Raw genomic sequence first — 13,602 nt, 5'->3', positions numbered from 1 at the left:
ACTACTTACACTTGAATCATTCCCCCATCACCCTCATTCCCCAGTCCTGTTTTCTTTTAGTGTTTTTAGGTAGAGTCTTATGCTTTTTCTTTTTTTTTTCTTTTTTTTTTTTGGGGTCCAGTCGTGGGGCCTGAACTCTGGGCCTGGGCGCTGTCCCTCAGCTCTTCAGCTCCAGGCTAGTGCTCTACCACTTGAGCCACAGCGCCACTGCCGGCTTTTTGCTTATGTGGTGCTGAGGAATCGAACCCAGGGCCTCAGGCATACAAGGCAAGCACTCTACCACTGAGCCACCTTCCCAGCCCATCTTATGCTTTTTCTCAGGCTGGCCTTTGGACCTTCATCCTCCTACCTCTGCTTCCTGAGTAATTGAGATTTCATGTGTGTACCTGGCCATTATTCTGTCAAATACTACTTGGAGTTACTAATTCATATTGTTTAGGCTGAAAATGGTTTTCTTTTTTCTTTTGTTTTTGGTCGGTCGTGGGGCTTGAACTTTGGGCCTGGGTACTGTCCCTCAGCTCTTCAGCTCAAGGCGAGCGCTCTACCACTTGAGCCACAGTGCCACTTCCGGTTTTCTGGTGGTTTATTGGAGATAGGAAGTCTCTTGGTCTTTCCTGGCGGGGCTGGCTTTGAACCGAGATCCTCAGATCTTAGCCTCCTGAGTAGCTAGGATTACAGGCATGAGCCACCAGCGCCTGGCTGAAAATAGTTTTCTTTATGCTACTCTTAGATCTTTTTATGACTACCTCTCATTTTTCACTAAAGTCTTAAAGGACTACTCAGACGTTGTCTTTTACAATTTGTTGTTGCCTATTTACCCTATCAGCTTTTGGAAACATAACAGCTTATTCGCTTATTAGGTTGTCAGTTTTGTTGATCAGAAATATCAGTTCTAAATTATTTGGTAAAACCAGGTTTTGGATAAATGTCTGTGTCAATGGTTTCCCATTGCTAGTAGTAAATAGATATCATTTTATAGCCACAGGAATATGGGGAGAAGTGTGCAGTTTTATATTTGTTTTTATCCATTTCTTTGTTTTTTATTTTTTGGCAGAGAAACTTTTCCATGTCTGTAAATAGTGCTGCTGTCCTGCGATTGACAGGGCGAGGAGGAGGCGGCACAGTGGTGGGGGCTCCTCGAGGGCGAAGTTCTTCAAGAGGCCGAGGTGAGCTACCACGTGAAAAAAGCAATCACAGAGCAAGAGAGGGATCTTAATTACTTATTTTAATGCCATACTCTATTTTATTTTTAAAACCTGGTCTTTGTGCTAACCGCATACTAAATGTTCTTTATTTTCTTAACCATTTCTTAAAGGTATCTTCATCACAACTCCTGATTAGGAGCAGAGGCTTATAATTCTAGCTGAATAAATTTGAGTTTCAGGAGATCTACACAGTCCCATTAAATTTCTGCAAATCCTTCTTTCCAATCCTTGTCCACAAGAAGTCTTGAACCTAGAGATCTAGAGTATTCTGATTCATAGAGCAGCAGTAACGTCCCTATGGGCCTTCAGTTTCTGTATGAGGGCTCTGAGCCAAAAGTGACCCCAAGCCATAGGAGGACTATAGCAGAAACTATATCAATGTTTTGGTGGGATTATATAGAACAAGAAATAATTAGACAGCAGTCACTTATAAATATACAGTTTTATGGTTTCATGTCTCAGAAAAAATTCTTATTTGCTGCTACTTGGTTCTTTGATATTGCTCCCTATTTTGGATTGCTTTTTTTTGCTAAATAAGAACATTCTTGATGTTTACAGTATACCTACTTGAGTATTTATCCCTATGTTGGTTAAATCATAACATTAGTTTAATCATGTCTTATACTCTTGGAGCTGCTTAAGAATTGGATCTTCACAGGGATAGAGGCCATCATCTTCACATCTCATACAAGCAGATTGATGTGATTGAATTTTTTTTCAACTTTTAAGGTTGTGTCTTATGAGTACAGTGATTTTTATACAATCTATAGAGAATATTTTCAAATAGATTTCTTCTAGTAGTTAGTTAAAATGTGTTTTATGACTAACAAAGGATAACTGGTCCCTCTTTACTTGTTTTTCTAGATATTGTTAGCTAATTGTATATTTTTCCCCCTTTTATTTATTTAAAACAGTAGTTATAAGCTGAGCATTATGGCTCATGCCTGTAATTCTAGCTATTCAAGAGTTGAGAGCTGAGGATTGTCGTTTGAAGCTAGCCTGGGCAAGACCTCCATTAAACTACCAAAATAACCAGAAGTAGAGTTGTAGCTCAAGGGGTAGAGTGCTAGCCCTGAGCACAAAAGCTCAGGGACAGCATCCAAGCCCTAAATTCAAGCCACAGGACCAGGAAAAGCAAACAAACAAAAAAACTGGGGCTGGGAAGTTGGCTCAGTGGTAAGTGCTTGCCTTGCATGCATGAGGCCCCCCTTGCTTGGATTCCTCAGCACCACATAAGCAGAAAAAGCCAGAAGTGGTGCTATCCCTCAAGTAGTAGAGTGCTAGCCTTGTACTGAAGAGCTGAGGGACAGCACTCAGGCCCTATGACCGACACCAAAAAAAACCCAAAAAAATGAAAGTTTTTATGTAAGGCATAAACTTAATACTAATGCCACAGTTATTTGTATGGCAACATCTAAGTATGTCTGTGCTTCAAAAGATTGAGATGACTTAGATTCACATACCTGGTTAGGCTCAATAGTATAGAATTTCTTCAGGATCTGTGCATCTTGGTGATACAGAAAGCCAGAAGTGGAGTTATGGCTCAAGTGGTAGAATGCTAGCCTTGAACATAAAAATGGTCATGTATAGTGCCCACTCCTTGAGTTCAAGCTCCAGGACTGGTGCCCCTACTCCAAAAAAAAAAGCAAAAACTAGGAATGGTGGCATGTGTCTGTAACATTAGCACTTAGGAGCCTAAGACAGGAGGGTCATGCGAGAGGCATGGTTTGGCCTACTTAGTGAAGTTCTTTCTCAGAAACCCCCAAAATTAAAATAAAGCAAATCCACATAACTGTCACCCATGTCTTCAGTATTGTTTTAAAGGGAATGTGTCTGTATATATCAACAAACAGTTTTGGCAGTAATAGAGTTTTGAACTCAGGACTTCATTGCTAAGGCTTCACTATTGTTAGGCTCCACCAAATTGAGCTATACCTCTAGCTTGTTTTGCTTTGGTCATTTTTGAGGTAAGGTCTAGGTCTTTTTGTCTCATCTGGCCTTGTTTCCTGTATTTTATGCTTCCTGCCATAGCTGGAATGACAGATGCATACCCCCATGTCCAGCTCTTAGTAGAGATGGGGGTCTCACTAACATTTTTGCCTGGGCTGGCTTTGAACTGCAGTCCTACTGATAGCCAGCTCCTGAGTATAGGTGTGAGTCACTAGCACAGATACACATGCATACTCAAACATACATGTGTGTATGAATGTATATACATATGTATATTTGTGTATAGTATAGTATGTATATATAGAGATATATATGTAATTTTTTGGTGGTAGTTGTGGCAATTGAAGTCAGGACTTGTTCTTGCTAGGGAGGCACTCTATCATTTAAGTTGTGCTTCTGGTTCTTTTTGCTCTGATTATTTTGGGGGAAAATTTTTTCCTTTTTTGCCCATGCTGATCTCTGGGCTGTAGTTCTGCTCTTAAGCTTTCTACCCTGGCCGGGATTGACCAGCAAGTACAACTAGACACAGCCTTTTATGTTGGTGGAGTCTTAGGAACTTTTTTTGCCCCAGGCTGGCCTCAAACTTCAGTCCTTTTGACCTTAGCCTGCCATGTAGCGGGGACAACAGACACATGCCACCTAATGGTTGAAAAGGGGGGTCTTGTGAACTTTTTGCCTGGACTAGCTTCAGTTATAGTCCCCCAGTCTTTTGTCTCCTGAGTAGCTAAGGTAAGATTATAGGCATGAGCCCACCAGTGGGTTGAAATCTCAGACAATAGAATAATCCTTCAGATTTAATGTTATGAAAAATTAATCACACTGATCTTTTGTTTATCCAGATTTGTGTTGTAAGGTCCTAAAATGTAATCTTTTAATATATTCCATCAGTAAACATCAGCAATTTCATAATCAGAACCAATGCTTGCCATACTGGCAGTTAACTATTTTTACATATGTTTTCCTGGTACATTTTTTATGTATTCATATGTTTCTAGGATAAATTGTTATCTTACAGATGATACTCATGTAATGAGTTCTGAGAAAATTATTCTCTGAAAGGAATCATTGTTGAAAAGGAACATTGTAGTATAGCATCAGAGTTTGTATTTCATTATTTTAGGGTCTTAAATAAAATGTATACATCCTCTAAAGAGGAGAGACTCACTGGACATTTGTTGAAAACTTGTGAGTGGGGGTGGGGGTGGAAAAACGGGAAGCGCTCTCCAGAGGGAAGGGGAGACATTGTCCATAAAGAAATGTACTGACTAATGTAACCCCCTCTCTCTGTACATCACCTTTATAACAACAGAAAAAAAAAATTAAGAGTGATACTGAAGAGATATGGAAGATAATTTTAGGACTGAAGTAGTTCCACTATGGTCCTTATTTCATCTCACAGATGAAATGATACTTAGACTAGTCAAGAGAGCATCCATTGTTTCTAAGATTAACCACATACAATTCTGTGCACTATTTCTGTATTTTATAATATGGTCACAAAAATACAGCTATATTCTGAGTTCTTTGTTTTTCTTTTTTTTCTGTCGGTTGAACTCTGGGCCTGGGCACTGTCCCTCAGCTCAAGGCGAGAGCTCTACCACTTGAGCACAGTGCCACTTTTGGTTTTCTGAGTGGTTTATTGAAGATAAGAGTCTCATGGAGTTTCCTGCCTGGGCTGGCTTTGACCTCAGATCTCAGCCTCCTGAGTAGCTAGGATTACAGGTGTGAGCCACTGATGCTGGCCTGAGTTATTTCTTGATAATGATGTAGAAATAATGACTGGCTTTTTCTTTTGATGTATTTGGTTTTAGAATGCATTCATGTTTTTGCTGAAAATTCATCATTGGAGAGGTACATATGTAGTTGAGGGGTAGAGCATTTGTCTAGCTTGTATGAATCATGGATTTAGTTCTCAGTACCATAAACAAGTAAGTAAAATGAAAACGAATCAATTTTCCTTTGAGTTGTACACTGTAGGAGAAATTGAGCTAGGGATGAGGGCTAAGATTTCATAAATATACCTTTAGACACCCATACTTCTTCCAGTTTTCTAATGTGTGTATTGGGTACAAATTGTGTGCCTTATGTAGGAAAACTACAGAAAGTATAAAACTAAAAGTGCAAACAGCTTTCTGCCTCCTGATCTCACAGTATGGAAGTCTGTCCTTTTTGACCCTTACTGTGCAGTAATATTTACATAAATGGAATATTTTTAATAATGTTCTAAAGTATATTGTTGTCATTCAATAGCAGGATCTAAAGATTTCAGTTAAATGTGCTTCCTAATATTCTACATATTTGTTTATGTGTGTATGCATGCATACATGAGTGTGTATTTGTGCATGCATATACATGACAGTCCTGGGGCTTGAACTCAGGGTCTGGGCACTATCCTTGAGCTTTATTTTACTCAAGGCTAGAGCTCTACCACTTGAGCCACAGCTTCACTTGGGGTTTTTTGGTAGCTAATTGGAGATAAGTCTCAGAGACTTTTCTGCTTGGGCTGGCTTTGAACCATGATCCTCAGATCTCAGGCTCCTGAGTAGCTACGATTACAGATGTGAGCCATCAGCATTGGGCTTACAGGTTATTTTAATTAGAACTTTTGTAGCCAATAGATTATTAATTTTTGAAATTGCAAATAGAAAATCATACCTTATTTAACAGTTGAATGCATTCTGAGAAATGCTTCATTAGATGATTTCAGTTTCATTATTGTGTGAATCCAGTAATATATTTACATAAACATTGATAGCACAGGTCAGTCACTTGACTTACAGATGTATGATGCTGCTCCCTGCATAATATGGCATATTGCTTTACAGTAAAATTTTCTTGCATTTTTTATGTCAGTATACATTAGCTATAGAAGAGTGACTTACATTGCTACATTTCCATACATGTATATAATATATTCTAGTCTACCCCCTCTATGACTTTCTTACCTTCTTTGCTGTTACAGTTTCAGCAGGTTTCATTGTTCAGTTTTCATACATATTGACCATCTATTTTGACCATATTCATCCTTTTTCATCCTCATTAACCCAGCCCTCTCTTGCTAGTACCTATCTCAACAGAGCGTTTATCTCCTCATACCCCAAGTGATAAATAGCTTTCATTGAGGTTCTTTATGCTGTTTGTATATATAGTCCCTTAGACTCATGTTCTGTGAGTAAACTTAGAAAAAAAAAAGTAGAGCAATTTAAATAATGATAAAAATGGTATATGGTAAATACATGAATCAGTAACGTCATTATTCTTATCAAGTACTGTGTATAGTTGTTAGTATCACATTTTTATATGATTGGTGGTACAGAAAGTTGGTACTATATTACTACAAACATTTAGGTAACATTTCTAAGTGATAGAAGTTTTCATTTCCATTGTTATCTGATGGAGCTATGAATATATAAACAATCAGTCATTGAAGTGTTATGCATTGCATAGCTACCTTTTCTTATTTTTTACAAGTACTGTTGGTATAAATTCTGAGTAGAATTGTAGAGTCAGGAGTTGTATATTTTACAGAATAGCCTTTAGCAAAGGTCAGTTCATATTTGAACTATGAAAGCCTCTAAACCCCTACATCCATTCATGAGAGTCAGCTATGTAGTTTGAATTTAATTCTGACGTTTTTCTTACTTCAAGTTTTTAATAGAGGGCAAAAAATGCCTTTTATCCTATAAGGAGGTAGTTCATGATACAAGAAGTTTTAGACTCAATGAAGTCACGTTTTTCATGGGAGTAGAGTATTTTGTCATTTGTGGTTGACTTTTTATTGTTTCTTTTCATAAACTCCCTTCAAATTAAAGTTTTCCCATTTTACTGAAAACACTTAATTTAACATAATTATTTACTTACTATCTTAGTAACTTACTATTGAGCTTTTTAAATAGAGCTTAATCTTGATTCTGTGTATTGTTCACCATTGGAACTCTTCTATTCGTTTTTAAATTTTTTTCTTTCAACCTGTGTTCCAGCTACTGCAGTGCCATCATTGATCTCACAGGTAAATTCTTCAGGCCTTGCTAAGTGTTTAAATGTAGACATCATGTTTTGTATAGAGACAGAACGTTAGAGATGAATCTTTCATGTTGAATGTGTGCTAGATCATTTTTTTTCTGTTTTCTTATTTTTAGGTAGAGGTAGAGGTGAATGTGGTTTCTACCAAAGAAGTTTTGATGAAGTAGAGGGTGTGTTTGGTCGAGGAGGTGGCAGAGAAATGCATAGATCACAGAGCTGGGAGGAAAGGTAATTAAAGGACCCAGATGTTGGTATAAAGATACCTTGGTATATAAAACTTAAGTCAGATACAGTAGTACATACCTCCAACCAGATTCTTGGAAGACCAAGGCAGGTGTTTGCAAGTTTGAGGCCCAGTCTGGGCAAACTAGCAAGACTGTGTTAAATAGAAGTTTTCTTTTAAAGGACTGGGAATATAACTCAGTGGTAGAGTCCTTGCCCAGCATCCAAGAAGCTAGGGGTTTAATAAAAGACAAACAATAGAACTAACTTATTTTCTGGTTTCTGCAGAGAAACCTCTATATATTGTTGTGGCATTCCTTTTTTTTTTCTTAATGTGCTACTAGTGAATATCAAATAGTATGTTGGCATTTTTTTTTTTGTTAACATAGAAAGGCTTTATTTGCAGGGGGGCAGAAGTTTAATCAAAACAGGCTAAATTCAATTTTATCAGACATTTTAAAGTGAACATTAGGAGCTGGTGGGTGAGCATCTATAATCTTAGCTACTTGGGAAGCTGAGATCTGAGGATTGTGCTTGGAAAGCCAACCTGGGCAGAGAAGTCTATCAGACTTTTATCTCCAGTTAACCACCAAAGACCTGGAAGTGGAGATGTTACTCAAAAGGTAGAATAACAATCTTGAGTATAAAAAGGTTAATAAGCAAAAGCTTGAGGCCAAGTTCAAGCTCTAGTAGTGATACACACACAAAAAAAATTTTTTTAAGTGATTCTTATTTATAGGCTGAAGCATTATAGACTAATAGACTAAAATGTTATTGTCACTGTGGATAATTAGTTCAGTTTGAATTGGTTAGCATTTCAGGGGAAGCATTACCATTTTATATGTTGCTGTTAGAAAAGCATCTTCTCTCTGTTGTTTGTGACTTTTGTGAAGTCTGTCCAGATGAATGAACGCAGTTGCACAAAGAAGGATAATTACAAGGCTGTTCACTATATTGATACTTACAATATAAAAAATTGGAAACAAACTGAACAGACTGATACTGCCCTTATAAAGGTTATCCACACTGTAGGATACCACATATAACCATTAGGATGGTTTTGGTCTTATTTAATGATGTGGGAAAACATATTCTAAAAGGACTATGTAAAACTATATATGTCATATATATTCTAGGTCAGTAGAAGTTAGTTTTTGGTAGGTGAGATGGTAAGAGTTTTTGTTGTCATCTTTGAGCTTTTCTGTAGTTCCAAATACTAGGCAGTGAAGATGCCTTTTTTTAATATAACTTGGAAAAAAAAACTGGTATTAAAGGAAATGTAGCCAAGTGGGTGACATGGGAAATCTGTATTATTTTTCCATCCTTGTTTGAAACTTATTTTGTCTTTTTTAGGGGTGATAGACGTTTTGAAAAACCAGGGCGAAAAGATATAGGTAAGGTTCTTGTTTTGAAATATTTCCTGGATCTCTGTGGTAGTATTGGTTAACTAATGAGGCTCTAATATGTGGACTCTTACTAAAAATCTCAGGTACCTGCACTTCTCCAGTAGATGGGGTTGTAGCATTGCTTTAATTTAGGACTCCATGGTTCTTTAAGGCTTCCATTGTATGAAACCAGGGGTGATCAATATAATCACTAAGATTTCCCTTAACATTTTAGGTTTATATGTTCTCTGAAAGATACATATTCTTCATTAGGGCCCTTGAACTAATGTTTCAAGTTAGAAATCAACTTGTTAGCTCCTTTTCCAGTGTGAATAGCTTCTTGCAGGTGAGAAGACCTGGGGAAAGTCTCAAGCTTTTGTTCTGGTATTACAGAGAAAGCTAAACCTATGCTTTTGCTATAATCATCTATTTAGCTTTTTTATTTTTTTGCTGCTCCTGGGGCTTGAACTTGGGGCATGGGCCCTGTCTTTGAGCTTTTGTGCTCAAAACTAGCACTCTCCCATTTGAGCCACAGATCCACTTTTGGCTTTTTATGGTTAATTGGAGATGAGAGTCTCATGAACTTTTCTTGCCTCGGCTGGCTTTGAACTGTGGTCCTCAGATCTCAGCTCCCTGAGTGGCTAGGATTACAAATGTAAGCCGCCAGTGCAAGACCCATTTGGCTTTTTACAATAAATAAGCATGATGCCAATACTGGGGCTTGAACCTTGTGTTCTTGCTTTGCTTTTTTGCTCATGGCTGGTCGGTACTCTACCACTTGAGTCACACCTCCAGTCCATTTGTGTGTGTGTGTGTGTGTGTGAGAGAGAGAGAGAGAGAGAGAGAGAGAGAGAGAGAGAGAGAGAGAGAGAGAGAGAGAGAGAGAGAGAGAGAGAGAGAGAGAGAGAGAGAGAGAGAGAGAGAGAATGATTAATTGGAGATGGAATCTCATGAACTTGCTTGTCAGGCTGGCTTTGAACAGCCATCCTCCAGGTCTTAGCCTCCTGAGAGGCTAGAATTATAGTTGTAAGTCACCAACATTTGACTATTTTTGCTATGTACTTTTTTCCTTTGTGAGATGTCAGCAATCAAATAAATGACATTACTGGGGCTGGGAAGGTGCCTCCATGGTAGAGTGCTTGCCTTGCATGCATGAGGCCCTGGGTTTGATTCCTCAGCACCACATAAGCAGAAAAAGCCAGAAATGGCGCTGTAGCTCAAATGGTGAAGTGCTAGCCTTGAGCTGAAGGGCTGAGGGACAGTGCCCAGGCCTAGAGTTCAGGCCCCACGACCAACAAAGAAATAAAAAAATTTTAAAAAATGACGTTACTGATGAGGAATATCATAAGGGAAGTAGATTTCAGTGTTCGTGAAGAATTAATCATAATTTCTATAAAAGAATTTATGTTAAGATGGGATTTCTGACTGACTGAAGGTGTAATCTTATAAACTGCCAGTAGACATTAGTATCTGAGAGAAGAAAAATGCAACTTACAGTGTTATTGCAGTCATGAAATTATAATGTCTACCTTCCTGCAAGTTCCCAAAAAGTTCTCCAGAGTGTGATTAAATCTGATAGTGGTAAACATTTCTTATAAACATAGGTGAAGTATATAAATACCATTTACTGGTAGATTGTAACAACTAGTTTTGCTTTACTGTTTCCGTATAATACTCATTTAAATATATCAGTAAGTCAAATTCATTCATTAACACCGTATTGGGAATACTTGGTTTATTTATATTAAGAGTAAGATATTAAATGAGTATAGCATGAAGAAATTTGAGCCAGACTATGTTGATCAGTAATTGTATTTTTTGGTTCCTGTACTGGGGCTTGAACTCAGAGTTTTACATTCTCACTTAGCTTTATCACTCAAAACTAGTGCTTTACCACTTGAGTCACACCTCTACTTCTAACTTTTTGCTGGTTGATTGGAGGTAAGAATCCCAGACTTGTCTGCCCAGACTTGTCTGGCTTCAAATAATGATCCTCAGCTCATAGTCTCCTGAGTAGCTAGAATTATAGGCATGAGCCACTGTTGTCTGGCCAATTTATTGTAATCTTTACTCACATTGTACTTTATTAGTTACGTATAATCTTGAGGCACTTGTTTAGGACCTCTGTTCCCATTGTTGACTGATTAAGTAGTTTTGCCAGAGTATATGGAGAGGCATTGAGCATAAAGTAAATATACAGGATTTGAATGAGAAGAGCTTGAGTATTCTGGGCTCTTAAATATTCATTAGTTTTGAAATAAAATGAGTTGCCTTCTGAAATTTATAATGTTAAATAACAGTGACTTTGCTTATTAGTTTATTCAATAAATATTGAATTTTGAATTATGTTCCAGACCTTGTGCTAGGTGCTAAGTCCTAAGTGCAGGGTCTTTTTTGGGGGAGGACATTGTTGGGAGTTTTCAGACTTTTAAATCATTCAATGTTGAAAGGGATATTTATGGAATGGGAAAATTTGTTGGAGTTGATCAGATTTAAGGTGAACCGAATCTAATTAAGTGAAGGTTTAACAGCAGAAAATAGGAAGTCTTATATAAGCACAATACAGAATTTAAAGTATAAAGTAGCCACTTGTAACAGTAGCTGGGGAAAGATTCTGCCCTCTCATTGACTGCGAAAAAACATGTAATAATTAGAGTTGTTTGAAATGATTGGGTTGCCTTGGAAGTGGTCAGTTCCATGGTAGAATATCTTGATTCTAACCAAACACATATTTACATGTTGAATAGCTGAGTGTTAAGTTAAATTTTCATCATTATTTGTGGATATGTTAATTCAATTTATTTTCTAGACAGATTCTATTAGGAGTAAAGACTTTTTTCTTTTCCACTCTGTAAAAATTCACTTGAAGAAGTGAATTCCATAAAACTGATTTGGCATGATATGTAAAAATATTAAGGAGGTCAGCATACCAACTACAAGTATATTAAGTGAGAGGGCAATTTTTACTCTGTGTGTGTGTGCGTACGTGCATGCGTGCGTGCGTGCGTGCGTGCGTGTGTGTGTGTGTGTGTGTGTGTGTGTGTGTGTGTGTGTAGTTTGTCATAATTGCTTTAATCCAATGTTTATTTTTTATTTTTTTGTCAGTTGTGGGGCTTGAACTCTGGTCCTGAGTCCCTGCGTCTTCAGCTCATGGTGAGCACTCTACCACTTGAGCAACAGCGCCACTTCCGGTTTTCTGGTGGTTAATTGGAGATAAGAGTTTCATGGACTTTGTTGTCCAGGCTGGCTTTGAACCGTGATCCTCAGATCTCAGCCTACTGAGTAGCTAGGATTACAGGCATGAGCCACTGGCTCCCGGCTAATCAAATATTTTTTGATAAGAAGACTTCAAGGTTAACTGCTAAGGATTCTGTATTTTTTTTTTTTTTTTGTGGTGGTTACATTTGTTGAAAGTAATATAGATTAAAAATGCTTATATCTTAACACTATACAAGAATAATGGCACTAGTTTGTTGGAACATTGATCAACTATGAGATATCTGCAATATCAAATTAGGATAATTAAAGTATTATGATTTAAGACTGTTTTTGTTGCCAGATGCTGGTGGCTCATTCCTATAATCCTAGCTACTCAGGAGGCTGAGAGCTGAGGATTATGGTTTGAAGCCAGCTTGGCTAGGAAAGTCTGTGAGACTTTCATCTCTTAATTATCCACCAGAAAACTGGAAGTAGAGCTGTGGCTCAGAGTGGTAAGTGCTAGCCTTGAGCAGAAAAGCTCAGTGATAGGGTCCAGGCTCTGAGTTCAAGCTCCATAACTTGCAGAAAGAAAAAAAATGATTTTTTTTTGTTTTTAAAATTAGAGATGGTTCATGTCATGTTTTTTTGTTTGTTTAAATTCCTAGGAATCAAATCAAAGGCCTTGCTCATGCTAGGCAAGTTCTCTACCATTGAGCTGTACCCCCAGCCTATATGTATTTGCTTTGTATGTGAAGAAAAGAGAATAGAATTACAAATCTGTATAAGAATCATATATAACCTCTGGGGATGCCATGGATCCATGGGAGAATGTAGAGATGGCAAAAGGCCTCTGATACTGGATTTCAAATTTCTGTTCAGTAGAACAAGAAGTACAAGGGAGATCAGTTTCTATGATCATCTTGTAGTTTGTTTCCATGAAGATGAAATGAAATATTCATTAGTAACTGATCACAGTGGCATTGGTTATTCATGCCTATAATCCTAGCTACTCAGGAGACTGAGATTGATTAGGTTGTAGTTCAAGGTCAGCCTGGACAAAATGTTCTTTAATTAATATCTGGGTAGGTTGGCCTGTGCCTGTCATCCTAGCTACATGAGAGAATGAAATTGTAAGGATAATAATTTCCAGGCCAACCTGGGCAAAAATGTTTGTAAACTTCCTGTCAGTGGAAGCAGCGAACCTGGTATGGTACAGGTGCCTGTAATCCCAGATACTGTAGGAATGACTTTACTATAGGAGGATGGAGATAAGGAGGGCATAGGCCCAGGTTGGAAGCAAGATCTTATCTAAAAAATAACTAATGTAAGCTGGGCACTGGTGGCTAACACCTGTAATCCTAGCTACTCAGGAGGCTGAGATCTGAGGATCAAGGTTCAAAGTCAGCCCCAGTAGAAAACTCCATGAGACTCTTACCTACAGTTAACCAACAAAGAGCCAGAAGTAGAGCTATGACCCAAGTCTTAAAGAGTGCTAGCTTTAAGCACAAAAACTTCGGGACAGTACCTAGGCCCCTAGTTCAAACCCTAGGACCTGTACCCAAAAACAAAACCCAAAAAGCTGAAGAGTTGACTCAAAAATTGAGTAACTTAGTTATCAA

General features: G+C 37.9%; 1 protein-coding gene across 3 annotated transcripts in view; it reads left to right on the top strand.

Moving 5' to 3' along the window:
• Gigyf2 (GRB10 interacting GYF protein 2) overlaps nt 1-13,602 on the top strand; it is a 150,445-nt gene that overhangs the window by 54,380 nt on the left and 82,463 nt on the right. For 2 of the 3 annotated variants that reach the window (XM_070014763.1, XM_070014773.1), the window contains 3 exons: nt 1,055-1,166; nt 7,295-7,406; nt 8,754-8,794. In XM_070014763.1, coding sequence (XP_069870864.1) covers nt 1,055-1,166; nt 7,295-7,406; nt 8,754-8,794 — 265 coding nt within the window. The remainder of the gene's footprint in view (nt 1-1,054; nt 1,167-7,294; nt 7,407-8,753; nt 8,795-13,602) is intronic. The other variant, XM_070014782.1, reaches the window with a different exon arrangement.

Source organism: Dipodomys merriami, unplaced genomic scaffold (assembly GCF_024711535.1).
Source record: "Dipodomys merriami isolate MVZ:Mamm:240054 unplaced genomic scaffold, mDipMer1.0.p SCAF_1, whole genome shotgun sequence".
NCBI classification, from domain to species: domain Eukaryota; kingdom Metazoa; phylum Chordata; class Mammalia; order Rodentia; family Heteromyidae; genus Dipodomys; species Dipodomys merriami.
Note: the sequence above shows the minus strand (reverse complement) of the source record. Positions and strands in the feature narration are given on the sequence as shown.